The following is a 27,412-nucleotide window of genomic DNA, read 5'->3' as shown; positions in this document are numbered from 1 at the left end:
CTATTTCACCAAGTTGAAGTTTTCTAGTATCATTTTTTTTTTTTAATGTGAAGCATTATCATTTATATGTGATAAAATATTTTTAATTTTTTCTTTCTTTTTTTCGGAACAACGTCCGCTTTTTATTTTATTTTTAAAATTGTTTCATTAATCGTTGGCTTAGTCTACTTTGCTTTGGATTAAACAAAATTGGAAATAAAACCAATTAAAGGTGACAGACGAATGTTTGCCCAAAAAAAAAAAAAAAAAAAAAAAGACCGACGAATAAAATTAATAAAAAAAGGGAAAAAAATTTTGGAAAAGTAAGAAGTTTCTAAAGTATTCAGTGTGAGATAATTCATCTCCACCTTCTCCGGTGAGATATTCTTCTTAGCAAAAATAAAAGGACCCCGGTCACTGCCGCTCACTGACTTCGTCTTCCTCCATCTCCGATCCGTTGATTTACGAGGCGCTTGAGAGCTAGAGAGACCGAGAACCATGGGAAACGGAAACTCAACGGAGACGAAGGAATCGCGCCGATCGAAGATGCGACAGAAGATTAAGAACTTTCGCAGCCGCCGTCTTCGTCGTCCAGGATCCGGAAGCGTATCCGGATTAGTCAGTCAGAGATCTGTCAGCGCTGAGGATTTCGCCGGCATTGCTCTTCTCACTCTTATCGGCGTACGCGCTTTTACTTTTTTTTTTCTCCCTTTCGTTTTTGATTTTGTTTCTTCTCGTCAACGTTCACTGCGTATTTGGATTAGTTACGATATAGTCATGTGTTCTCTTCGTTTTGGTATCTTCTCTTTAGGCGGAGATGAAGTTCAAGGACAAGTGGCTCGCCTGTGTTTCCTTCGGGGAACAAACTTTCCGTTCGGGAATTTCAGATTCGTATGTTCCCATTCGATTTTTTTGAAACTCTTCTCGTAATTATTTTTTTTTGAAATCTTGTACTTAACTTAACAACGTCTTGCTTCTAATGATTTTGCAGTACGGATAAGCCGATTTGGAACTCGGTAAGAGAAGTCTCGATTACTAATCTTCTTCTTTTTTTTCTACAGTCTTGTGAGAATAGTTTGGCTTCATCGGTTTTGTGTTGTATGTATATAGGAGAAGAAGCTCCTCATGGAGAAAAATGGACCAAGTCTGGCTAGAATTTCAGTATTTGAGGTGTGAAGTAATATCAGATTTTACTTTATTCTTTCTAGATTTTGTCTTTTTAGCTATTTGATCAGTTGAGATGATTTCCTTTTTCTTGATACAGACCAATAGGCTCTTGAAGAACAATATCGTTGGTTATTGCGAGCTTGATCTACTTGAATTTGTAGTGCAGGTCAGCAATTAAAGTTTGTTTTCTCCATATGAAAGCTGTTTAAGTTCTTCTACATTTCATTGTCGTGAATGGTAAATCAGCGAGAAAATTGTTTGTTGACATATTTGTTTTGCTTCTCTTTTATACAATGTGATGATATAGGAACCTGACTCTACTTGCAAGTCATTTGACCTGTTAGATCCGGCTTCATCTAATGTTGTTGGCACCATGTTCATTTCATGCTCCGTTGAGGTATGCAATATGTTGACATTTTAATCAGTTACTTAAACGAATGCGGTGGGAATGGTTTTGTGATTTTTGGTTGCTATCACTCTCAGGATCCTGTTGAAACTGAGACATGCTTCGCGAAGCGTATTTTGTCCATAGTGGTATGTTTTACTTTATTTTTCACTCTGTCTGTTCTGGTCTTGTGAAGTTTTGTGATGATATATTGATATCCTTTTAGCATGGTACAATTTTAGTGTTTTTCTGAATTTTCCAATGATTGATTATAAAGACATCTTTAACCAGATTTCCTTGTGTTCATTTTTTATTGTACTATCTATTTTGGTATGACACTTCTTTCAATTAAGAAGCCTTGAACTACCTTATTGTTTTCAGTGGCTTCTTGAGCAGTTTCTTTTCTATGGAACATTATGCATCATGTAGCCTTTATAATTGATTGTTCGAGTTCTTCATCTAAGCGCAGGACTATGACGAAGATGGAACACTCTCATTCTCAGAGTTCTCTGATCTGATGAATGCTTTTGGGAATGTAGTGGCTGCTGACAAGGTTTGACATCCAGCAACTTTGTCACCTCTATCTGTTGTGCGTGCTTATGCCTATGTATCTGTTTCCGAGTGTGTAGTGGACTTAGCCTTTGAAATTTCAAGTACCAAAAGTTGTTGTCCTTGGCATTTTAATATAGATGATGTTAGATTGCTGCATTATGCTGAGTTAACTTTTGATGTTTTCACTGACTTGTTACCAGAAAGAGGAGTTGTTCAAAGCTGCTGACCTGAATGGAGATGGTTCTGTTACAATTGATGAGTTGGCTGCACTTCTTGCCGTTCAACAGGAACAGTAATAACAATTAATGCATTGTCTATGTTAAGAACTTTTGTTTATACATATTGATTTTATACGTCCTTGAATCCCAGTAATTTGCATGCATCTATTGCAGGGAGCCAATTATAAATAGTTGTCCGGTTTGTGGTGAGGCTCTTCAACTTGACAAGCTCAATGCAATGATCCATATGACTCTCTGTTTTGACGAAGGAACCGGTAATCAAACGATGACTGGAGGGTTCTTAACTGATAGGCAGGCTTCTTATGGGTTAGAATTCTCACATTTTTGTATCTTCTAAACATACATTTCTAGTAATTTATCAATTCTTCGCTTGATCAATCAATTTTAACATTTCGTCAGATGGATGTTCAAACTAAGTGAATGGACTCATCTATCGACTTATGATGTTGGCTTGAATACTGGTTCGAGTGCTTCACATATCGTGGTATCTTTCCTTTTTACCTCTTTTGTTTATGTCATGATAAACATTTAATAAAGAGGCCGATTCTCACGGTTGTCTGATTTTTATTTTCTTAAAATCCTGTAAACTTCAGCATATCCTGGCTTGAGGGGAACCTAATGCTTTTTTTTTGCATTCCTCAAATTTTGTGGTTTTCGTTTGAGTATCTCCTAATGGCTCATGCAAATCCACTTGAAGTATACTTACTTTAATTGATTTTTGGTTTAGGTGATTGATCGGAAGACTAAGAGGCTTGTGGAAGAGTTGATCGATTCAAAGATTGTTATGTCGATGAGAGCTATTTACCAGTCAAAAATTGGACTTCGCCTTATGGACCAAGGTAACCACTACTTCTGTAATGCACCTGGCCATAGTGCCTTTGTGATCAATATTTGTTGTTATTCTACGCTTGCTCTGATCCCTCGAGATACACATTCTTGTCATTGTACAAAGCAAATAAGTTTTCCTTCTGGATTGATCTCCTTGATACAGGAGCAAAAGAGATTTTGCAGAATCTTTCTGAAAAGCAGGGGAAGAAAATGAACACTGTTGAATCTGCTCAAAATATACCCAGCTTTCTCGAGTTTTTCAAGGTGAGAATTCTTTTTTTGTTAAGTCATTATGTGTCAAATGGCTGTTGAATTTAAGCCTAGCACAACTTGGCTTGGGTTCGAGTTTAGCAATACTTGTTTCAAATGTGATATTGATATAGAGCTATGCGGAAATATCTTAGAAAAAAACTTAAATGAATATTACCGGAATTCGATATTACTATTGGGAATTGAGACACCATGTGAAATCCTCTGACAGAGATCAGTCGACAGTTCTCTCTTATGCTTTATATATAACAATGACTAGGTTGAAATTGCTTCCCTAGATCTCTTAGGTTTTAAACTGCATCGCCCTCCTTCTGTAAGTTTACATGAAGGCCGACAATTGAACCATTTGTTTGTTGCAGGATCAAATAAACATGGCCGAAGTCAAGTATCCTCTGGACCATTTTAAGGTATGCAAAGGCAATAACTGACAATATGACTTTCTACAAAAAGTTAAAAACATATTAGTTTGTGACTAGCTATAAATAAATGCAAGTGATGATGAGCTAAATCTAAGCGTCTAAGCAAAATCCTTTGCAGTCTATATGGAGAACGGAAAGAACCCTTTAAAATGTGGTTAACTGTAAAGCTTGTGTAGTTTTCATGGATTTGAAAGATGGTCATCACTCATCTCACTTGCAGACGTTCAATGAATTCTTCATACGGGAGTTAAAGCCTGGTGCAAGACCAATTGCTTGCATGGATCAGGATGATGTTGCTGTATCTGCTGCTGATTGTCGATTAATGGCGTTTCAGTCGGTGGATGATAGCACAAGGTTCTGGATCAAGGTAAATCGGCCTCTAGAGTAGCTATAGTAATTCTGCAAGCTAGGCATCTGTAAAATTGAATAAATCTTAACATAAGTGATGCAGCTAATAACTTGCAACACCGCCTAAATGTTACAGTTCTAAAAATTTCAACCGATTTCGGTATTGCTAGGGCCGGAAGTTCTCAATTAAAGGCCTCCTTGGGAAGGATGTGAATTCGGATGCTTTCCTTGATGGATCTTTGGTGATATTCCGATTGGCTCCACAGGTACGACAAGATTGCATGCTTCATGTCGTTCGATGTAAAGCTAAAAACTCACAGTTGTTTTTATTACCTCACTTTATGCATTTATTGATCTGTTACAGGACTATCATCGATTTCATTCCCCCGTCACTGGTGTCATTGAAAAGTTTGTCAATGTATCTGGAAGCTTATATACAGTATGTACTCATCCATCTGCGTTTTTACATTGAAGAGTTTCATTCTTCTCTTCTGGATTTTCTTATTGGAGATACTTTCGTATCCTTGCTTCTCAGGTTAATCCAATTGCAGTCAATAGCAAGTACTGTAATGTGTTCACTGAGAATAAACGGACCATCGTAATTATATCAACAGAAGAGTTTGGAAAGGTTTGTCATCTCATCATAGAACATAATACACTAACCTTTTTTCTGGGTCTGCTGATGCAAATTATTTCTCAGTTGTCTCTTGTGCATAATGCTATGAACTCAAAACAATGCTGTAATTTATAAACAAAGCTGTATAATGAAATCTGATCTTCTCACAGAACTTGACCTTGGCCTATGTCTGTAACAGGTCGCATTTGTTGCAATTGGAGCAACAATGGTTGGAAGCATCGCCTTTGTTAGAAAAGAGGGAGACCATGTGAAGAAAGGGGATGAGGTAAGCAATTCTGAACCTCTTTTTATAATTGAAAATACTGTAGGTAATAGTTTTGCCACTAATTTAACCTTTTCTTTTTCCAGCTTGGTTACTTTTCCTTTGGTGGAAGCACCGTTATATGTGTCTTTGAAAAGGTTAGCTTCTAATTTCTAACTATCTTTTTTTGTATTTTTAAAAAAGAATCTCAAAACCCTTATCACCCATAAAATGCTTTATGCTTAATCTTTTCTAAGCTCCAATAGCCGAAAAATTGAATTATATACTTCCATTACCCTAGAATTTTAGTTTCTTGATTTGAAAATCTTGTGATTATATATCATTGATTTTCATAATACCGTCCCATGATGAGTGCTTGCATCTGCATCAACCTTACCTTTCACGTATTGCAGGACTCAATTAAGATTGATGAGGATCTCTTAGCTAACAGCGCTAGGTCCTTGGAGACATTAGTTACTGTTGGAATGCAACTGGGTGTTTCCTTTCCAAAGCTTGAAAACTGTGTTATTGAACCCTGAACTGCTTCAAACTATGTGAGTTAGTACGAAACGACGAATATTTGGTTTGGTTTGATTTGATTAAGTTACTCTTTTCCATCAAGAATTTAATTCCTCAGTTTGATACACAATGACGTTACTCTGTATATATAACACCAGTATTTCCGGGGTACCGATACTTGTCAATATTTACTGTTTCGGTTTTTGTTAAGTGTTTTGGCTAGATGACACTTTACATGCAATGATGCAGATATGGTTAAACACATGTCCTTTTTTTTATAGCCATCTTAATGAAGAGACTTTGTCTGTATAACTCTCTATTCTTTTTTTACCTCTCTATCTCTGTCTCTCTCCCTCTCTCTCTCTCATTCTCTGCTGAGTTGATCTTACTAAAGCACAAATGGGCGTGGACAAAGGCTAAGATGAGTCTAGCTTTGTCTTTGCTTACGGTTTTCCTCCGTGTCTCTCTTGCTGATCTCAAAGTCGGGTTTTACTCCAATACATGTCCTCAAGCTGAGTCAATCATTAGGCGAGTTGTCTCCGGAGCTGCTCTTTCCGACCCTAACCTCCCAGCCATACTTCTACGGCTCCATTTCCATGACTGCTTTGTTGAGGTACAATGCACTTTCCTCCTCTTTCTGCTTTCTACTATTGCTGTTATGCTTATACTGTAGTTTTAATCACACAATTCAGGGATGTGATGGCTCGATCCTCGTGAACAACGGAGCAATCTCTGAAAAGAATGCATTTGGGCATGAAGGCGTTAGAGGATTTGAGATAGTAGAAGCCGCCAAAGCCGAGCTTGAAAGTGCATGCCCCGGTGTTGTCTCCTGCTCAGACATTGTTGCCTTGGCTGCACGTGATGCCATATCTTTGGTAAATAATAAATTAGAGATAAAGGAAAAAAACCTTTCGATCTTGCTCTATTTTCTTCTCCGTTGTGATAAATTTGTATAATACAGGCAAATGGACCAGCGTATGAGGTGCCAACTGGACGGAGAGACGGTCGTGTTTCGAACATGTCGCTGCCTAAGGACATGCCTGAGATCAGTGACTCGATTCAGATACTTAAGGCTAAGTTCATGCAGAAGGGACTCAACGCCAAAGAGCTCGTGCTTCTCAGTGGTATGTATCTCTTCTCCTTTGTCTTTCTCTCATTCATGTTTGTTTGGTGGTTTGGGAATATCTCAAGGTTTTTGGTTCGAAGTTCAAGTTATATGATTTTCATTTCCTGAACACGTGATGTGTTTCGCATGTTTCGTCCGTTTCCTCTTCTCTTCGTGTGTTAGTGTCACGTGCTTCCGTCCGTTACCAAATTCTGGTTGACCAATAAAAAAAAAAACATTTTTGGATTTTTTCAAGCCTAAGCCAACAGTGTTTTCTTCCTCAGTGAAAAATTCTCGTAAGCCTTTCAATTTACTTTAGGCACTTTTGCATGAATTTGTATTTTATTTCAACTACAAAATTGAGTGTGTTCTATAAGGAAGATGTGTTTTGATTTTTCTGTCATCTAAACCACTAAATCGGGCATGCCCCAGAAATGTCATCATTCACACAAAAATACGCCTGTTATAGGATCGGCGAGTAATCGGACAAAACTTCACAAATATCTAGAGTTAGATCATCAACATGCACGTGTGACCAAAATACAGAAGAGATTATCAACATGCACGAGTCTAATACGGTAGTGACTAGCTATCATGCCATTCAAACCTGGTCTCAGTTTGTCATTTTAATATCTTAACATGGAAAAAAAAAACTTAAACCAAAGAAAAAAAGAAGGAAAGTGTTTCTAGCTTTAAGAAAACAGAATTTCTAAAATTAAGTGGTCCACTTTTCGTTCGTCCCAATAAATTCTTTATCTCAACCGTATCAGCTGCTCACAGTATCGGAACAACGGCCTGCTTCTTCATGACCAAACGCCTCTACGATTTCCTACCCGGTGGGCAACCTGACCCGACAATCAATCCGGTATTCCTACCCGAATTAACCACTCGGTGCCCACAAAATGGTGACGTAAACGTCCGGGTACCAATGGACCGGATCAGTGAACGGCTATTCGACAAGCAGATTCTGCTAAACATAAAGGATGGTTTCGCTGTGCTTCAGACCGATGCAGGTCTTTACGAAGATGTAGCAACTCGACGGGTTGTGGATTCCTATCTTGGGATGCTAAATCCGTTCTTTGGGGCAACGTTCGAGTCTGATTTTGTAAAGGCAATAGTCAAGATGGGGAAGATTGGTGTGAAGACTGGTTCTAAAGGAGAGATTCGACAGGTTTGCTCGGCCTTTAATTGAGAGAGTAAGCAATGAAATTGAAACTGTTGAATTTCTTATACTCGGAAACAATGTTTTGATCTTTGACTCCAAAATATATTTAGGCAAAAAATGCTTAAAACAAAAATAATATTAGTGCATGGTACATTATATTAAATGGGAGACAACAAAATGGAAAAAAAAAAGAGGCAAATATAAAGAGGATGAACAAACAAACTGTTAAGAGAATTACAGTATATATTAAAAAGGGATATTGAGTAATAGTTAAAACTATTGTGCATAGCAACATTTTTCCACTAATATGAATCATCGCATCCTGGCGTTAGTAGTGTGCGTATGATGAATTCTTAATCTCATCACGCAATTAAATTCTAGACAAAATAAATTAGGTTGTACGTATTCATTCTCATTCTTTACTGTTTCGAATCAACTAATTTCTTCCCCATTCCCTTATGACAAAAAAAACAAACAAACAAGAGGGGCTAGTTGAAAAAGGACAAAAAAATGGGGAGGACGAATTTGCAAAGTCTGCAAAAAACAAAACAAAACAAGAATCAAAGAGCTCCTCAAGTTCTTTAGGCTCTTATTCTTATACTCGTATCCCGCTTAAATTCCTTGCATTGGGCCTCGTCACAAATCTTCCCTGTCAGAGAAATAAACCATAATATTATAATGACAACCTTGACCTAAATCCTTAGCTCAAATCAAATGTATTAGTACTATAGTTTCATTATACATTTATAAGTTTCAGTTTTTACATTTTAAGACAGCAATATAGAAATAATATAATAGGTCCGCGGATATATGGCCCGCGGATATATGAAAATATATGAAATTTTAAGTTGTATTCAAAATATTAATTTTATTTCATTTGATTTTAAAAAAAAATCAGATTTAGAGTTCACATACTCCATCTTGCAATACAATTTATTTGTATATTATTACATGATAATAAAATTAGATTTTAATTCTATGCATTCAATCCCAATGAGTAACATTTATAATTTTCATATAAAAGATTGTGCATTGTATCAAATTACACCTTACTTAATATTTTATAAAAACTAAAAATTAATAAAACATAATTCTCAAAAAAAGAACTAAAAACTAATTTTATCCCATATTTGAAAAAGTAACAATATATTAAATATATTTGTTTCATATTTTGTAATCTCATAAGTAATAGTTTTATTACTTGTCCAACATTATCATAAATTAATCAGAAATTTAAAAACGTTATTGTGAGAAAATTATTTGTTTATGTAAAGGTGGGTACATAACAGTTGAGTGCCAAGTGGAAATGTGGAAATAATTACATTACGTTAATCACTAATTTTTACACATTAAATCTTTTCATACTTTAATCACTTTTCTTAAATTTTTATTATTATATGATTATATAAATAATAATTGCAATTAAATTGCAAATGTTTTCCTTATTAATTGCACATATTTTTCTATTGAAATTAGTAATTTAATAGATAATTTTCCTATCAGAATTAGTGATATAATAGATTACTTTTGGTTTTATGTACTTTCAAAAATATTATTTGTTAAGATTTTAATTTTCTTATAATTATTAAATAAAGTTTATTTTCACATGTTAAAATATTATTACTATGCTTACAAATGTCGCGATTATATAAATTACTAATTTTGAAAACTAATGTTTATATAGTAAGATACCTTCATACGTGGGCGTTGATCGGCGTTGAGTTTGCTAACTTGATACCGGATTTTTTTGGAGAAGAGTCGAATCCTCCTCTTCTCTTTATACCTTAAAACACTTGCTTCTCTCATTCCACTCTCTCCGAACAAATCTATCTCACCCAAGCGTGCCTGTCCCCAAACACACAGCATTCATCTTACATCATATTCACTCAGTAACTTGATAAACTACTATAGCTACGTCATACTTGGAAACATAATTTTTTCAACTTCATCTTTTTAGATAATCTTAGCTAATGTAGATCGGCTAACGATTGGTTACCAAAACATTTTAGAAAAAACGTTAAAAAGACAAAACTCTTTTCAGATGCAAATTTGAGTGCCATGTGGCATGGTTTTAAGAGGATTTAGGAGATTCAGAATTAAGATAGACTAATTTAAGCGGCGAGAAAGAGAGATTAAAGAATTGAAGTAACTTACATGTAGGTCGATTCCTGCGGCGTCTGAACCAAGAAACTCGTCGGAGAACGGCGACTCCTTACCCGACCAAGCCTCTAAAACCCCATCGTAGTCGAGCTTCAGCAACGGACTCACTCTCTGTTCCAGACTTGGCAACGGATCTCCGGAGCTCTCCGCCGCCGGAGTCACCTTCTTCTTCTTCTTCTTTTTCTTTTTCTTGTCTCCCTCCGCCGTCGTAACAATGGTCTTACTCTTGCTGCTCTCAACGACACCAACATCAGCTGCTGCGGCGGCGGCGGCGGCGGTCTGAATTCTCGGCGAGATCTGATCAAATTCTACAGTGGGAAATTTGCACCAGTTCTTGTCGTCGTCGTGTTCCCTGAGAGAACTCCTCAAACCGAGCCCTAATCGAAACCTTCCGTTCCAAGCATTCTTCATAATTTCCTCTAATCGACCTATTCTGTAGGAATTCTCTCCTTGGTTGGATTCAATACTCCCCATAAAGCTATCGATCCCTTCTTCAACCTCCTCATCAAGAATCGATCCCGCGTCGAAGTCATCGAAAATCCCAAACCCATTCGCCTCTGAGTCGTCATTAAAACTGACATCTTTACGCTCCAAGAAGTGTTCTGCTTTCGTTGGAACCGTGGGGTTGAACAGAAACTCGGACTCTTCGATGGAGTCAAACGGAAGAAGCAACTGAGAAGCTTCGTCGTAATCACTGAGAGGAGATTTAGTGGAGCCGAAAGTATGAGTTTTTGATTTCTTGGAAGAGAAGATGTTTGGGTAGGCGGTGGAGAGAAGAGCCGCAGCTTCGTCGTATGTTTGGTTAGGACGTTTCCGTGGAGTTCGTGGTCTTCTCGTGGAGATTAAGAACGGAGGAGAGTTTGACTCGGATATTGTAGATGACGGCGAAGGAGTGTTGTGTGACGGTGGCGATTTTACCATGTAAGCGGCCCCGCCGCTTAGACAAGACGACATCTCTCTAGTTCTGGAAGACACTGTTAAGTTCTTTTCTTTTTAAAGAATAGTGTAACTTAAATTCAAGAAACGTTTCTGACTTCTGAGTATCGTACGAAATCTACTGTTAAACCCTAAACCCTTCGGACAAAATCTTGTTTACTAAATATAGCGAAAAGGGTCAAAAGAAAAAGAAAACAAAATTTATGTCTACTATAAAAGGAAAAACGGAAAGCCTACAAAAAAACCTAAGAAGATTTGAGATTAATGAGAGACAGAGAAAGAGGTCATGGATGTAATAATTCCCAAAGGAGAAAAGAGAGAGAGAGAGAGAAGGGCAGAGATTCTGTGATTGGATTGGGAGAGTCACAAGATAGGTGTAAAAAAAAAGAGAGAATAGACCCGTTGGGGGTTTGTCAAAGTTATATAGTCAAAATAAATTGAGGCTCTCCTCTGTTTTGATTTGATTTGTGATATATCATCACTCTGTTGATGCGAAAACAGAGAGGTAAAAAAGTTGAAAAAAGAGAGTGAAAAAGTGAGAGAGAGTAGCTGTACTTGGGGAAAAGGAATGAATATATATGTGAATTTTGAAAGAAAACAAATTCAACAAAGTTTTTGTAACGTTAAACGAATGATTTTTTTGATTAATGATATCACGTTTAACGAATCATTCGTTTAGATTAATTACTTAAAATATTTCTAACATATTAATAATGTATTATAGCTCAATCATCTTTTTAAAAATGTAAAAACGTAAATTTTGACTGCTGTTTTTAAATATTCTTCCTATTGAGAATCATGTTTGTAGAACGCTAAGTGAAAAATTAGTTTTCATTTACGTATTTAAAAATGCATGGATAATAGGTTAATTTTTTCTTATCGATTGTTTCCGTAGTAATTACGTTAATTCATTACTGGATTTTAGACATTTCCAAATTTCGGAAACATTATAATCTACCACCTGTAAAACTTTTCGTCTGTATATATGTCCGTGTATATACAAAACTACAAAACTTAACATGCCACCTTATCCGTTTACGTGGCTTAATCCCATTGCATGTGTTCGATTTCTAAGATGACGTGGTGTTTTTTTACTAAGAAACTTCAAATTGGCATTGAACTGTAAAATATGTATGGCAAATACGAAAATACAGACGAATTTTAGATGTATGACTAATAAGAAGTTTACAATCAGAAACTTCAAATTGGTATGCTGCTTAACAATGGAATCAGAAAATAATTTATAGAAAATATCATATGATATGGATATACTTTTCGAATAAAAAGGCTAGTGTCACACATCCCTAAGAAGTAGGAAACTCAACGATTGGACTAAAACCTTCGACCACTAAAACAAGACATATTGTATAGTAGTAGTACTGACTGATAGTCTGAAAACTTTGAAGTAACTAACGTATCTTTTCCGATTTTTAAATTGAAAATGTGGAGAGTAACAAAACAAAGGAGAGAAAGAGAGTCGCGTGGGTATTGGGCAGTGAAACGATTGGACCCATTTGGAAGTGATATGTGGCAGATGGCAATCATACGTTTGCGTCATTACGTTCAATGGAATCATTAAATTCTCTACAGTTTTTAGATCAGTTCGATTGTTTGTGACTTCGTGAGTCTAGGATGTTACGTACTGCAATTGAACAGTATTTCTTCATACCATATCCCTGCCCTATCTATTAATCCGTATACATACTTTTGTCTTTGTCACATACTAGATTATTGTCTCATCAGTCATTTTCTTATGTATTTAACAAGACAAGACGTAGAGATGAGTTTTTCTAGCTTGAGTTAATATATGTTGCCTATCACTCAATGAATATGTGTAGTATACACGAGGAGAACTTAACTTACAAAGGAGGAAAGATGAGATGAGATTTTATCCCATCTATAGAGAAAAGAGAGGATAAACCTGTCTGCCAACTCTGCCCACCGTCTCCAAAGTCCATCCCAGTTGTTTTTCTATTTTGGAATCTTCTTATGTTATTACTTATTACTCTTCTTTTCTTATGACAACATGTGACCTGTCTTCTTCTCCTTTCTTTTGCTCACCTTTTCTCCTTTTAAGTGTAATGTTAAAAAAAAAAAATGTTTTTTTCAAATTGATGTCTAAGTTCTGTTCGACTAAAAAATTTGAAATTAAAGCAGAAGTTTAAAAAAATTTGAATCTAAAACAGATAAGGTTTTTCGAAGGAGTAGCCACAAATCTACAGCACATATATACATGTATTGTGTCACTGTTATTTACCTTTGGATAAAAAAGACTATTAACGAGGTTTAATGCTTATTGACGGTATATCGATGTAACCTTTTTTTCATTTTCCTTTTTGACGTCACGGTAGATCAGTAGATGTTATATATCTTTCATAGGTATTGACTGTTGAGTAAACAGATTGTGGACATTTGTAATGATGTAATTAGTTAGAGATAAAGAAGTGCTGCTTAAGATGTAAGAAATTGTTAGAAAGTAACGAAAAAAAAAAAGATTACATGTAACTGGATAACTCAATGTGATAAATGTATCAACCGTTTGTAAGTACGATGTTAAGCATAAAGCATGTGACCTTTGAGAGTCGATTAGGGCACTGTGCGTACGTACGTACAAGATTGACCCAAATAGTTACAAACTACAAGTGAACGCTAGCTCTTTTCTTCCATACATGTATCGAGGGGACCATATATTACGGTATATACATACACATTACGTGTGTGTTTTTGCCCTAAAATCCCAATTCTGATTCATTCACCATGGGGACTCATTTTAGTTTCTGAGTTAAAAATGCATGTCCAAAGTTCTAATTTTTGAAATATAGGAATAAAAAAGGTTTCTGATAAAAAAAAATCAAGAAATTTTTTTTTTGTTACACCTTATCAAGAATGGATAGGGAACCTAATGAAAAATACAAAAGTGACTCGCAGAGAGATAAAAGTATCTTCGGGACAGTAGATATTTGTTTATGTTACGTCTCTTTCTTCGCCATAGCATATTGCATATGATGACAAGATGATATTTAATTATTAAGTCCTCCAAATTTACGGTGAAATGAAACAAGTACATACATATGACAAAGAGTGCTTGTATCTTTTGGCACATAATTTTTTTATGTAGATTAATAACCGTGACTTAAAAAAAGTTAAAACCATATACATAGGTCTAGGCAAATAAACCGAACCCGAGGAACTGACCCGAACCCGACCCGAAAATATTCGAACCCGACCCGAACCAATTATGTTTAAATAACCAATAGGTTTTCGTTTTCAAATAACCACATGTATCAGATATTACCCAAACCGAACCCGAGGAACCGAAGATACCTGTTTATACCCGACAACAATTATATACGATATCACACTATCACATCTGAATTGTTTTGCGAGACATGGTATGCTCAGTTTCATTTGTTTAAGATTTCATGGTATGTTCAGTTTCATTTGTTTATGATTTAGTTCATTGTTTCTTGTTGAATTTGTTAGATTATACAACTGTTTCTACAGTTATATTTCAGGTTTTTTGGGTTTTGTGGGTACATTTCAGGTTTTTGTGGGTACTTTGGATATGTTCGAGTAGGTACTATTCATAACCGAATATATTTTGGATACATTACAGGTTTCTTAAAGTCAATACCCAAATTACCCGAACCCGATAGGAACCGAATCTGAACCCGACCCAAAATTATATGAACATCTATTCGGATCCTATATTAGTAAACCCGAAAAATCCAAACCCGAAAAATCCAAACCCAAATTACCCGAACCCGAATTACCCGAACCTGAACCCGACCCGAACACCCAAATGCCGAGGCCTACATATACATATAATGTGAGAATTCTTAGTACTGTTTTTTATTCATTAGCTTAATTATGCATCCTTGATGTGGGCAGAAGGATATTGGTAAATCCAATATAGTAAACGAGACTGTAAACCAAGTTGTGGAGCTAATATTAAACAATCGATCATTGAAATTTGAATTTGCATAATTGGATTTAATACGTAAGGTTCATTGGTGTGGAAGTCCAGATTTGAAGAGATCACACTATTCACAAGGGTACATATTATAGAGAGGAAAACAAAGAGGTTTAATTCACATGGTTAATTTATTTTCAGATAATTAATTAATTAAACATATGATTGTACAAATTTCTTAAGATTCTCTAATTTTTCTTTTAAAGACATGTAGGGAGTTGGAGGGTTTCATTGGTATAGAAAATATTGCTCTATGGGCTTTGAAAAGAGAGTTCAAAAGTGAAACTGCTAACCGGAAGCCCAAACCAATAGAACCGAAACGATGTCGTATAACATGACAGCACCGATTGTAATATAAAAACAGAGAGGTTAAATCTCTCTCTCTCTCTCTCTCTCTCTCTCTCTCGTTCTTCGTATCTTTAATTTTTTTTTTTATTGCCGGTTGTAATGGCCGCCGTCGCAGATTCCGTTGACAACAACGGTGCTATAAACCTCCCTGAGAATGAAATCATTATGCCGGCGGGAATCAGTGCCACCACATTGCTTGACGAAAACGCAAGCGGCTTCCCTGAATTGAACCAGCCAAATAGCTTAGCTGTTACCGAGACTACTGCTCCCGACACGAACGATTCCGCGGAGGAGAGATGGCCAGGTTGGCCTGGCGATTGCGTGTTCCGTATGATCGTTCCGGTGACTAAAGTCGGAGCTATCATTGGACGCAAAGGTGACTTTATCAAGAAGATGTGTGAGGAGACTCGTGCTCGTATCAAAGTCCTTGATGGTCCTCTTACCACTCCTGATCGCATCGTTAGTATCTCTTTCAATCTCTCTTTCTAGTGTGTTTGATTTCAGTCTGTGTTAAAAGGCTAGTCGAATTTTTTGTGGATTTTTTCTAGTTCTATCTCTAGGGTTTCCTAATTTGCAATTTGATTACTTTAGGGTTTTTGGTGTAGGTTAAAATTCTTGGGTTTTTTAACTATGTTTAGGTGTTAATATCTGGTAAGGAAGAGCCAGAGGCATACATGTCCCCTGCAATGGATGCAGTCTTGAGGGTGTTTAGACGAGTTTCAGGGTTACCTGATAATGATGATGATGATGTTCAAAACGCTGGGAGTGCCTTCTCTTCTGTGCGTTTGTTAGTTGCATCTACTCAGGCCATTAATTTAATTGGCAAACAAGGTTCTATGATTAAATCCATTGTTGAGAACTCTGGTGCATCTGTTCGTATTTTATCAGAAGGTATTTTTCAATTTTAGCAAGTATGATCTCTTTTGTTTTGTCCTTTTTAAAAAGTTCAGTTAGTTCTTCTTCAGTTTATGTCTGTCATCTTTTTTTTAAAAATTGTGTTATGCCTGTTTCCTATTTCTGATATTGTGTGCTGTATAGTTCATACGAGCATACTCGATAATAAAATATGTAATATGTACTTTCTTTTCTGCCAGAGGAAACACCGTTTTATGCTGCGCAAGATGAGAGGATAGTGGATTTGCAGGGTGAAGCTTTGAAAATCCTTAAAGCATTAGAAGCCATTGTTGGACATCTAAGGAAATTTCTAGTCGACCATACTGTTGTTCCTCTCTTCGAAAAGCAAGTAAGCTACTTGGTTATCTGAAACGATTTGTTCCTAGCTTTCTCTCTCCTTTTTTTTTTCTTTCTTTCTCAATGATCTAACTTTTGTTATTTTTTTTATCTTTAGTATCTAGCTAGGGTCTCTCAAACTCGTCAGGAAGAGCCGTTAGCTGACAACAAGTCATCTCTGCATAATATTTCTTCAAATGTAATGGAGCCTGATTTCTCCCTCTTAGCACGGAGGGAACCTTCGTTCCTGGAGCGCGAGTCTCGGATGGAGTCACGTGTTCAGCCTTCGGGAGTTTCTTCTATGTACAGTCAGGATCCTGTATTGTCCGCCAGACACTCTCCTGGTCTTGCTCGGGTTTCTGCTGCTTTTGTCACACAGGTGAATACATCTCCACAAAGTGTTTAGCGGTATTACCATTCTTGCTTGTTGTGATTAGTCTTCTACCGGTGGTTTTGGTCTTATAAAATGTAAGCTTATGTTTCAGAACCTAGTATTGACGTTTCTATGATGGGTTCCCTGACTAGGTATCTCAAACGATGCAAATACCATTCTCCTATGCGGAGGATATAATTGGTGTAGAAGGAGCTAATATAGCCTACATCCGTCGAAGAAGCGGAGCTACCATAACCATTCAAGAGAGTCCACATCCTGATCAAATCACAGTGGAAATCAAAGGCACATCTTCCCAAGTACAAACTGCTGAGCAACTAGTTCAAGTAAGAAAAAAACCATCTATGTATTATACTTTGTGGTAACTGGCCTTGTAATTATACTAAGATTACGCTTTCTAACTATAAAACTGTATCTGTGGTTTACGTGCATGCAGGAGTTCATCAGCAATCACAAGGAACCAGTTTCGGTTTCAGGGGGATATGGCAGAATCGACACTGGCTATGTACCTGCATATCCTCCTCAGCTGGGCAACCGTCAAGAGCCACTCTCCAGTAGCTACCTGGGCACAGAGCCGGGGCAGTACAGACCAACAGCATACTCTCAGCTGGCAGGTCCTTCAACTTACACGCCGTCTCTCTCTGGCCAAACTTATAGTACGGAATATAGACCAGCTTCTGATATTGGTGGCTACAGCAATTATAATCTTTGAACCGTTTGCTGTGTTTTATGAGGTTTTAATTCATTGCTGTTTTATTAGAGAAAGGCTCATTTATAATAGAGAGGGAAAGAACAAGAAACAAGTTCTAGAGAGCCAATGTATGTGTAATGTAAATCTAGGTTGTGCCTGTTCTTCTTTATTTTTCTCTTTCGGAATCTCAGATCTCAGATATGTTTTACACGACGTTTCTGGCCACTGTCAAATAAGAACAGTTCCATGATTTTGTTTCCGTTTCTTGATCCTGTCCAATTTGTCTGTGATTGTTTGAGAGGATTTTTTTGGTCAGCAGCAATCAGAATGACTATTTCAGTTTTTAAGGATTTATACTTACTCTAAACCAATATACTTATTAAAACTATTTGTGTTGGAAATTTTACTTGATCTATGAAGCTTTCTATATTAGCTAAGGAGATGGCTTTGTTTGGTCGAACCTTTAGCAAACATCTACAGGATCCACAAATGATTGTCATCTGAAAGACTGAAAGCATCTCAGAAGTATTTGACATGAGAGTTTTGATTTCAATGTTTTATAGATAACGGTGTCACTAGTAATAATAAGCAAAACGATTAAGGTAAATGCACAAGAAACAATACTTGCAGATTCTGTATATTTTCATTTTTTACAGCTTCTTCATAAAAACATTTATATCCCAAAAACAAATGCTTTTTCTATAGAGAGCACTAAACAAAATGCACTTCTCAGAAATGGTACCATTTCGAAATAGACAGAATATATTGAGCGCAAGCTGTTCAAAATGTATTTCCAGTTGGCCATAACCAAATCGTTGACGTGTGGAACCATTCTCTTGTCAATGAAACATTATATTATTAGTGTACAGGTACTACCTAATATATTCCTCTAACTCGTCAAATGTCAATATTTTGACCTTTACTCTTTGCACGTCATCTAATTGAAACATTCTCGTTGCAAATGTCTTGTCCCTAAAATTACATATAAATATGGTTAAAGGGTACTTAGAACTTCATCATCAAAAGTTAGAAGTACCATTCACAGGAGAGACAAGGAAAAGCTCATCACACGAAATGAGGGCAATCAGAGCTTTGTTTATCCTTTTCTGCTTCCTTGTTCCCTCTGCTTTGGCGCAGCTTCGACTTGGGTTCTACGGCCGCTCATGTCCTCGAGCAGAATCTATCGTTGCTAATGTTGTTGCCAACCGTTTCCGTCGTGACCGCTCCATTACTGCAGCATTTCTTCGTATGCAGTTTCATGATTGCTTTGTTAGGGTTCGTAAGCTTCTCCTTTGTGTGTGTGTGTATATTTTTATCATGGAATGGCTAATATCATATGGATGTAACATTGGAAAACTAATGTTTCGAATTGTTGTGTAGGGTTGTGATGCTTCACTCTTGATCGACCCAAGACCCGGAAGGCCATCAGAGAAAAGCACCGGACCAAATGCTAGTGTGAGAGGATACGAGGTCATTGATGAAGCTAAGAGACAGCTAGAGGCTGCATGTCCTCGAACAGTCTCATGCGCAGACATTGTAACTCTAGCCACCAGAGACTCGGTCGCATTAGCTGGTGGACCAAGGTTCTCAGTACCAACAGGAAGACGTGATGGATTAAGGTCAAGCCCTAATGATGTGAACTTGCCCGGACCAACAATTCCGGTTGGCGCATCTATCCAGTTATTTGCAGCTCAAGGTATGAATGTGAACGATATGGTTACACTTATTGGTGGTGGCCACAGCGTCGGTGTTACACATTGCAGTCTCTTCCAGGACAGGCTTGCCGACCCTGCAATGGACCGCACATTGAATGCTAGGTTGAGGAATACTTGTCGTGCCCCTAACGACCCATCAGTGTTCTTGGACCAGAGGACTCCATTTATCGTGGATAACGCAATCTACGGAGAGATCCAGCGTCAAAGAGGAATCCTAAGAATTGATCAAAACTTAGGTCTCGATAGATCAACCCGTGGGATTGTGTCTAGTTTTGCATCAAGCAATGCACTCTTCAGACAGAGATTTGCCCAAGCAATGGTGAAAATGGGTACCATTAGGGTTCTTACTGGTCGTTCTGGTGAGATCAGGAGAAACTGCAGAGTCTTCAACAACGGACGTTGATTCTAAACTTTTTTAAAATTACCATTATAAATTTTGGTTTGCTTTTTCTCGGTTAAATAATTTACCGGAAGTTTTCCTTTTGTATTTTCCTTCAAATTCACTTGTACGTTGCACTTTGGTAATTTATGTGATCACTCACTCATGTTTGTACGTTGCACTCTGGTAATTTATGTGATCACTCACTCATGTTTTTTTTTTTTTTTGGTTTAATATATACTCTCTCATGTTATTCTTTTGTTTCTTGTCAAACTCATGTATGTTATTCTAGAGTGTGCATTTTTTGTGTTTTATGTAGTTAAACAATTTGTTTGTTGGTTTTCATATTTGTTATTCAAATGCTTTGGAGAAATTTGAATTGGTATTATTAACCGAATCGAAATTCCAAAATAGGTGTGTGTGTCTAATAAGTATCTATTTTTATCACCAGTCCAATGTAGCACAAATAACCGTTAAATATAAGCTACTTTCATAATATGTGATATGTATGATACTTTTTGCATGATCATTTCATCTTCATTTGCTAGTTTGCTGAATTTCAAATGGTTCATGCGAAGATATGAAAGAAGCCAAAATATACCCAAATGCAATCGTAAAGACGCCTGTATGTGATGCTGAAACATGAAAATCCTAAGAGATTTAGACACCTAAAACGAATAAAATATCGACGTCAGTAGAAAATTGGGCAAATGCATTACATTGCTCACTTGGTTTTGCTTTTGTTTACTTCGGGGTTCACAAATTTCCACCCATGACATATTTTAGCTTAGGAAGATACTCACTTGTCTTTTCACATATATCTGTAGAAACGGCACGTAATTAATGTACTACAATAAAGACTGATATCAACTATTGCTGCACAACCTATATATATAGTATGTATCAACCTAGTGACATCTTTAGCCTAGGAGGATTCACTAGCTTTTTCACCACTGGAGAAAAAATATCAAAGGATAATATATTTTCCATTATAAGTGAGTATAAACTGAATGGATTATTGAAGTCTAATCATCAAATCATTAAACATCAATTTCTTCTACAAATCTTCATAGCCTTTTCCTTTATTGTTTTCTCTCTAATTTTTAGTTCCGTGTACCACAAGAACCAATTCTTGCAGAATTTCTTTCTATTTTCGTTTACAACTTTTTTTTTTTTTTTTTAATAATCTGAAAGACCGAAACGGATCCAAAAAGGTACGTACCCTTTTCTGAAATTGAGAGAATATATTGAACGCAAATTGTTCAATATATATTCCAAGTTGGCCAGTATCAATTTTTTTTTGACGTGTGGAGGACGAACTCCAACATTTTTTAAAAGACATTAACAAAGAACAACTACTACAATGTATATTCCTTTCAACCATCAATTGCCAATGTATCCACATTTACCCTATGCACGTCTTCTAAATGAAACATTCGCTTTGACAATGTCTTGTCCCCAAATTTACATATAAATATGCATCTAACGGGCATGAACAATTGCATCACCAAAACTTAGAAATATTTCTAAGTTTTCACAGGGGGGAGTAAGAGCTAGCTCATCATACGAAATGAGGGCAATCACAGCTTTGTTTTTCCTTTTCTGTTTCCTTGTTCCCTCTGCTTTGGCGCAGCTTCGACTTGGGTTCTACGGCCGCTCATGCCCTCGCGCTGAATCTATCGTTGCTAATGTTGTTGCCAACCGTTTCCGTCGTGACCGTTCCATTACTGCAGCATTTCTTCGTATGCAGTTCCATGATTGCTTTGTCAGGGTACGTAAGCTTCTCCTTGTTTGTGTATATTGAGACATGTAGAAATCAAAAGCTAGCTAATACTGAGACATAACATTAATCAAGCAATGTTTAAATGGTTGTGTAGGGTTGTGATGCTTCCCTCTTGATCGACCCAAGACCCGGAAGGCCATCAGAGAAAAGCACCGGACCAAATGCAAGCGTGAGAGGATACGAGGTCATTGATGAAGCTAAGAGACAGCTCGAGGCTGCGTGCCCTCGAACAGTCTCATGCGCAGACATTGTAACTCTAGCCACCAGAGACTCGGTCGCATTAGCTGGTGGACCAAGGTTCTCAGTACCAACAGGAAGACGTGATGGATTAAGGTCAAGCCCCAATGACGTGAACTTGCCCGGACCAACAATTCCGGTTGGCGCATCTATCCAGTTATTTGCAGCTCAAGGTATGAATGTGAACGATATGGTTACACTTATTGGTGGTGGCCACAGCGTCGGTGTTGCACATTGCAGTCTCTTCCAGGACAGGCTTGCCGACCCTGCAATGGACCGCACATTGAATGCTAGGTTGAGGAACACATGTCGTGCCCCCAATGACCCATCAGTGTTTTTGGACCAAAGGACTCCATTTATCGTGGATAATGCAATCTATGGAGAGATCCGACGTCAAAGAGGAATCCTAAGAATTGACCAAAACTTGGGTCTCGATAGATCAACCCGTGGGATAGTGTCGAGTTTTGCATCAAGCAATGCACTCTTTAGACAGAGATTCGCTCAGGCAATGGTGAAAATGGGCACCATTAAGGTTCTTACGGGACGCTCTGGTGAGATCAGGAGAAACTGCAGAGTCTTCAACAACGGACGTTGATTCTACACTTTTTTTTATTACTTATTTATTATTCACGGAGAGATCCAGCGGAATCTTTCATATGTTTTGTGTGCTTTTCTTACAAATCAAATCGGAAAGTGTGCTTGTTCCGGTATAATGTTTACTTTTCCCTAAACACTGAAACTCGTGTTGCATTGACTATGTATTGTTTTTGTGTGCTTACTCTCTTCTTAAATCTATTATTTTTTGGATAACAATGTTTAACGGATAATGCCGTCTTAAAGAGTCCAATTTCTTGTTAACTGACTTAAAAATAACTTTAGTCTTTTTAAAGTTTCTATTAGCAATATCAATATATGTATGGTTTATTCAGTTTCATGTTTTATATATGCCTTTTAAGATGGCAACTATTAGGTTCTGGAGTAGTGTTCAACTGCATCATCCACAAAAGTAAAGTTAAAAGAAAGTGCTTCGGGTTCATGAAACTTACTCGTTGAAGGACAGAATGGATAAGTGTCTGTTTCCTGGCTGTTCTATGAAGAAGATAGTTTCCGTCTAAGGATCTCATTCTCTTTTCGCAGTTTCATTAGCTTCTGTTTCAATGTTTCCACCTGTCGATTTGAAGTTGTATCCCTCTGCTTTTCAGCTATTGACGTTCTACTAATAACCACTGCAAATAATATAAAGGGACCAGTAATTAGTTTTACAAAATACTGACTTAAGAAGTTATGTGGACTCTTTGTCTTGCTAATGAAACCTGATCAACCAAACCAATCTATCACTTTTTCCGGACGCTGAGTTAGTGAAGAGGAAGACACTCTTACATTCCTTCTGGAGACTCTGAAGTTTGTTACTGATATCATATTTCTCTTCTTGTTCCATTAGAAGGCAGTCCTTTAGATCCTGAATCTCGAGTTTATCTATCAAACGATTACATCAGGAACCGTAATGAAAACACAAACTTAAAGTACAATTGGAGGTCAGTCAGGTGGTCGAGTCTTACACTTGCATTCCACTTCAGAAACTACTCGATCCAGTTTCTTAGACATTGCTTGAATATGCGATTTGTTAGCTGTCAAGTCTTGACGAAGCCTATCAATTACCATATCGTTTGTTGCTTTTTCAACCAAAAGGCTCCTGCAAGTAAAGTTGAGCCAAAATGATCAGATACATTGACAGTTGAAATAGTAGCTGCAAAATGGGCATTTTTTTAAACCTGATTTTGTTCTCTAGCTCTTCAACCTTTGTTACATGCTTCTGCCTAAGTGATTCAAAAGCATTCCTATGTTCCTGCCACCAGTTTACAAATATCTCAAAACTAGGAACGATCATCCAAGCATCATCATCTTCAGTTTCAAAGCACAAGGACAAATTATTCAAGCTGAAAAAGAAGAATTGACCAAGTATAAAAAAAAATCTAAAAAGCTCACATGTTGTTTGCTTTTGTTTTCATCAATCACTCTCTTCAGCTCTTCTTTCAAGCTGTGACACTTAGTTCGATGCTCAAGCTGTATATATATCTCCAAAACCATAGAAACAGAGAACGTTTGTTATGTTCTATCACAAAAAGTAAACACAACAAAAATGTCCAGATTTAAGCGGAGAACAACCTGATCAGCAAAATTGCTAAGCGAATCCGTGTAAAGCTTCTTCAGCCTTTCATTCTCTGCAGATTCCAACTTCGCGTTTAAAACAATTTAGATACCTCAAAAACTAGCAAAATACTAAAGATGAACCAAACCTTCTTTAAGAGTTCTATTAGTAATCTCAAGAACCTCTCTTCTGCTGGTATCAACATTGTTCTTTGATCTGTAAACATTGATCTCATTCAATCCGATTTTAAAATCCTAAGAGAAACACAAAATCGTGAGCTATGTATATTGATTGAATCCTTCTAACGATATAATCAAATCAAAACCAACCCCAAAATTTTCAGAATACCAGATAAAATTTCTAAAAAAACAATGAGCAGATCGAAAATTTCCAGATTTCGCTTCCAAAATCGGTTCAATTAGAGAAGAATATATGAACCGATTCGATTCTAGATGAAGATTTACTCATAATCGAATTCAATCGAGACTAGATTTTGAAGTTTTCTACTATCGAGAAACGAAACAGAACTGAGAATATTAGTGGAAGCAGCAAGTGAAGAAGAAGAAGAGATGGGGGAAAGAGAGAATTCGAGAAAAAATCATCACCTCGTAGATCTGATCGAAACTTGAAAGAAGCGAATTCATCTGCTCGTCGCTTGTTGCCGCCATGATTTTAGATTTGAGTTTTCGAATGCGTAAACGCGATAGGGACAGAGATGAACCCCAAAAAAAAAAAGCGTTTAGGGGGGGGGGGGGGGGGGGGTTTCAATTTGGATGTGTCGGGCATTATGATGGGCCGTCTATGTCATCGTCTGGATCGTGTTGTTTTTCACTTAACAGGCCCGCTAATCCGACGACGGTCGTATTACAATCCTTGACATATAAAATTAATTCATTGTGTAAAATAATTAAATTACGAAGAAAAATATGACTTTGTATAGATGATTTACTATGTATTTAGATCTCTTATTTTTATTATAATAATTAAAAATCAAAACAAAATCTCAAACATTAAATATAACAAACAAATGGTCATAAAGTATATTACGAATTAAAAAATTAATATAAATATTTTGCCACACAGACGGTCGGGAAATTTAGTTATTCGTCTATTTGATTTTGCAAATAATAGAACTCAGCTTTGTCAAACTTGATAGATATCTTTCTATAATTATCTAATTTATACTATATATATATATATATATCAAGTTGACAAAGAGGAGTTCCGTTCTTTATCATTAGCTTTAGTTCTCCGCGCTCAAAATGTAAAGCTGACAATCTGGCACGACGTGTTCGTTCAGTTTCGCATCCAGCTACCTATGTAAACAATATCTCTTCTCATTGGCTCTTTTGAGCTAATATGTTCTATTGTAGTTAAAAAATAAATAAATAAATAAAGATATCTATATTATTAAGGAAATGTACCCCTTAAATGGAAATAAATAGGATATGATAAAAAGATATACATATACATTTTTGAAATAGAGATTTTCCAGTTAAAAATATTAAAAAAATAAAGAATTATATATTTTCATATAAAGATATTATATGACAGTCAACAAAATATACTTGTTTCCTTATGTGCATAAATTTAATTCTTCTTTTGGTGTTTTTTCCTCCAATTTTGCATTTTTAGTAAACTGTAGTAATAATATAAATAGATAGATATGCATAATATGTAAACCACACTCTCTTCTTCAAGATGTCTTTAGTCCCAAATGAGTCCAATCTTCACAATGATTACACTGTGAACCACAATGGTCTTGTTCCCATCCCAAATAACTCAAATTTGAGGAATCACCACCAGTCAGAAATCTTCGATACTCCTGATATCACAAATCATGCCAATATGTTTCCTCCATCTATTGCTTATACTTCTAATCATGATTCACAAATTTCTTCATCTCATCAGATGAGATGCAATATGGTTTCTCCTTTCAGTATGCCTTGCACTGCTCAAATCTCAGATTTTGTTGCAGTTTCTAAAGTTTTTAATACTTCCAATCCAACCTTTTGGAATTCTACATCTCATCAGCTTCAAAATGTTTTTGATGAACGCTATCAAACCTTCACCCCTAAGCCCATCGATTACTTTTTTTTCCAACAAAACTCGACATCTCCAAATTCCCATCATGAGATATACGTTCCCAAAGATGGTTCGCTGGTGAAGAAAGTTCACAAAATGATTGGGTCTTATGAAGAAACTGACGTCTATGTTAAGTACGAGGAAGGCGAAGGTACTGAAGATAATGAAAGCGTAGAATGGATACACAACCTACCCTACGAAAATGACGGCTCATTTATATGTCTCAAGTGCAATGGTATGTTTGATACATCACAAATATTGCATGCACATCTGCGATTTCATTGTAGGAGCGATACTAACGAGGAGAGCAAGAAAAGACTTAGAGTTCATCATCAAGAGGTTCATGGTAAATCTCGTAAGATCAACAAAGGTCAAACCGGAGGACAAAGTTTTAGAAGAAACTGAAGCTATCAAGATGAAATAAGTGGTTCTGTTTTTAAGTTTAAGTTTAAGCTACAAAGCGTATTATGTTTAAGTTTTAGTCTCTTGTCTTTGTTGTTTTCATTTCCAGCTCATGTTACATTCAGACATTCCTTTTTACAAATATATAATTTATGATGGATATTTATAGTGGCTCATATTTCACAAGAGATTATTCTTATTTTTGTCCACTATTTATTGATTAAACAACAAGGCTTTAGCTATTTTGATTCTTAAATGTGATTCCACAATTTTATGAGATTTCAAAATCTTAACACTAAACCTAAATTCTACAAATATAAAATCTTTAAAGACATATCACAATTCTAGAATTTACTTTTGTCAAAGATTAGTTGCTTTGCATCAAGGTTCGGTGGTATTTATGCTATTATTTATAGATAAGCATTTCCATCTTTAGAGACATATCACAGTTCTATAGTTTATGCTATTATTTGTGGATAAGCATTTCAGTGTTTTTGTTCATAATAGTTTTATGTTATTTCATCCAAGTTTAGTACAAAGACGAATACAATACTTAAATCCGCTAACAAATAAGGGATAGTAATAACTAGCTAATTAACAAGCATTTATCTTTTTGGCTGGATCAGTGGCTCCCTATAGGTAGGCTCATTGATCTTACTGGTCCAGCAGGGCCACGTCTTCTAGGTATTCCGATTCATATGATGGTTAAGGATGCTTTGGGTCCTAATGGCTGGAGACTTAGACGGACACGTCTTGCACTTATGGTACCGATCATAGCTCACCTGCGAACTCATCCCCTCCCCAATGTTTCGCATGGTGAGGGTGATTTCAGAGATATTTTCTCCACGAGATCCACATGGTATCAGCTACGTACTCGTAGCCCATTAATGGGTTGGAGCGATGTGGTGTGGGCAAAGCAAGGGATGCCTCGTTGTGCATTTATATCTTGGTTAGCTGTACGGGACCGTCTTTCGACGGGTTTTCGTATGCGGGGAGCGCGACGAGACGAGAGATCACTTGTTTTTTTGCGTGCCCTTACTCCTTTACAGTATGGTCTGAAGTAGCGGGTGCTTTGTTTC

At 36.6% G+C, this 27,412-nt stretch overlaps 8 protein-coding genes across 12 annotated transcripts; 6 read left to right on the top strand and 2 right to left on the bottom strand.

Moving 5' to 3' along the window:
- The first annotated feature begins 3 nt into the window (after positions 1-3).
- On the top strand, positions 4-5,893 carry LOC104722362 (phosphatidylserine decarboxylase proenzyme 3). 3 transcript variants are annotated; one of them, XM_010440514.3, is made up of 21 exons: positions 4-660; positions 791-870; positions 971-995; positions 1,090-1,149; positions 1,244-1,312; positions 1,454-1,543; positions 1,630-1,680; positions 2,001-2,084; positions 2,284-2,375; positions 2,476-2,628; positions 2,722-2,806; positions 3,050-3,161; positions 3,314-3,414; positions 3,780-3,827; positions 4,060-4,206; positions 4,358-4,453; positions 4,552-4,626; positions 4,723-4,815; positions 5,003-5,089; positions 5,173-5,223; positions 5,479-5,893. In XM_010440514.3, the coding sequence occupies exons 1-21, from the start codon at positions 478-480 to the stop codon at positions 5,602-5,604; spliced, it is 1,908 nt and encodes a 635-aa protein (XP_010438816.1). In that variant the 5' UTR covers positions 4-477; the 3' UTR covers positions 5,605-5,893. The 3 variants fall into 3 exon arrangements, 1 of the variants encoding a protein (XP_010438816.1); XR_015572604.1 differs by having other exon boundaries at positions 182-660; positions 4,324-4,453; XR_015572605.1 differs by having other exon boundaries at positions 182-660; positions 3,958-4,206.
- Positions 5,874-7,987, top strand: LOC104722363 (peroxidase 43-like). Of its 2 annotated transcripts, none has more exons than XM_010440515.3 (4): positions 5,874-6,197; positions 6,277-6,459; positions 6,546-6,708; positions 7,460-7,987. In XM_010440515.3, the coding sequence occupies exons 1-4, from the start codon at positions 5,874-5,876 to the stop codon at positions 7,879-7,881; spliced, it is 1,092 nt and encodes a 363-aa protein (XP_010438817.2). In that variant the 3' UTR covers positions 7,882-7,987. The 2 variants fall into 2 exon arrangements, with proteins under 2 accessions (XP_010438817.2, XP_087331721.1); XM_087475595.1 differs by lacking the exon at positions 7,460-7,987 and adding an exon at positions 6,873-7,083.
- Positions 7,988-8,232: 245 nt separating this feature from the next.
- On the bottom strand, positions 8,233-11,497 carry LOC104722361 (protein CHLOROPLAST IMPORT APPARATUS 2). Its single transcript, XM_010440512.3, has 3 exons — positions 10,009-11,497; positions 9,547-9,699; positions 8,233-8,503 (listed from the first exon to the last, which is right to left on the bottom strand). Exons 1-3 carry the CDS (start codon positions 10,966-10,968, stop codon positions 8,450-8,452), a joined length of 1,167 nt encoding a protein of 388 aa, XP_010438814.1. The 5' UTR covers positions 10,969-11,497; the 3' UTR covers positions 8,233-8,449.
- Positions 11,498-15,250: 3,753 nt separating this feature from the next.
- On the top strand, positions 15,251-17,847 carry LOC104722360 (RNA-binding KH domain-containing protein PEPPER). Its single transcript, XM_010440511.3, has 6 exons — positions 15,251-15,730; positions 15,910-16,162; positions 16,366-16,514; positions 16,620-16,880; positions 17,027-17,218; positions 17,329-17,847. Exons 1-6 carry the CDS (start codon positions 15,371-15,373, stop codon positions 17,602-17,604), a joined length of 1,491 nt encoding a protein of 496 aa, XP_010438813.1. The 5' UTR covers positions 15,251-15,370; the 3' UTR covers positions 17,605-17,847.
- Positions 17,848-18,590: 743 nt separating this feature from the next.
- LOC104722359 (peroxidase 44-like) lies at positions 18,591-19,934 on the top strand. The gene is made up of 2 exons (XM_010440510.3): positions 18,591-18,858; positions 18,964-19,934. Exons 1-2 carry the CDS (start codon positions 18,658-18,660, stop codon positions 19,699-19,701), a joined length of 939 nt encoding a protein of 312 aa, XP_010438812.1. The 5' UTR covers positions 18,591-18,657; the 3' UTR covers positions 19,702-19,934.
- Positions 19,935-21,170: 1,236 nt separating this feature from the next.
- LOC104722358 (peroxidase 44) lies at positions 21,171-22,510 on the top strand. The gene is made up of 2 exons (XM_010440509.3): positions 21,171-21,448; positions 21,555-22,510. The coding sequence occupies exons 1-2, from the start codon at positions 21,248-21,250 to the stop codon at positions 22,290-22,292; spliced, it is 939 nt and encodes a 312-aa protein (XP_010438811.1). The 5' UTR covers positions 21,171-21,247; the 3' UTR covers positions 22,293-22,510.
- A 61-nt stretch (positions 22,511-22,571) lies between these two features.
- Positions 22,572-24,572, bottom strand: LOC104722357 (protein At-4/1). Of its 2 annotated transcripts, none has more exons than XM_010440508.3 (8): positions 24,452-24,572; positions 23,995-24,100; positions 23,864-23,919; positions 23,684-23,761; positions 23,470-23,543; positions 23,257-23,390; positions 23,078-23,173; positions 22,572-22,923 (listed from the first exon to the last, which is right to left on the bottom strand). In XM_010440508.3, the coding sequence occupies exons 1-8, from the start codon at positions 24,512-24,514 to the stop codon at positions 22,787-22,789; spliced, it is 744 nt and encodes a 247-aa protein (XP_010438810.1). In that variant the 5' UTR covers positions 24,515-24,572; the 3' UTR covers positions 22,572-22,786. The 2 variants fall into 2 exon arrangements, with proteins under 2 accessions (XP_010438810.1, XP_087327135.1); XM_087471009.1 differs by having other exon boundaries at positions 23,011-23,173; positions 24,452-24,564.
- Positions 24,573-25,547: 975 nt separating this feature from the next.
- On the top strand, positions 25,548-26,501 carry LOC147933724 (uncharacterized). The gene has a single exon (XM_087472303.1). It carries the CDS (start codon positions 25,548-25,550, stop codon positions 26,334-26,336), a length of 789 nt encoding a protein of 262 aa, XP_087328429.1. The 3' UTR covers positions 26,337-26,501.
- The last annotated feature ends 911 nt before the right edge of the window (positions 26,502-27,412 follow it).

Source organism: Camelina sativa, chromosome 11 (genome assembly GCF_030686135.1).
Source record: "Camelina sativa cultivar CO46 ecotype springtype chromosome 11, ASM3068613v1".
Lineage (NCBI taxonomy): Eukaryota > Viridiplantae > Streptophyta > Magnoliopsida > Brassicales > Brassicaceae > Camelina > Camelina sativa.
Note: the sequence above shows the minus strand (reverse complement) of the source record. Positions and strands in the feature narration are given on the sequence as shown.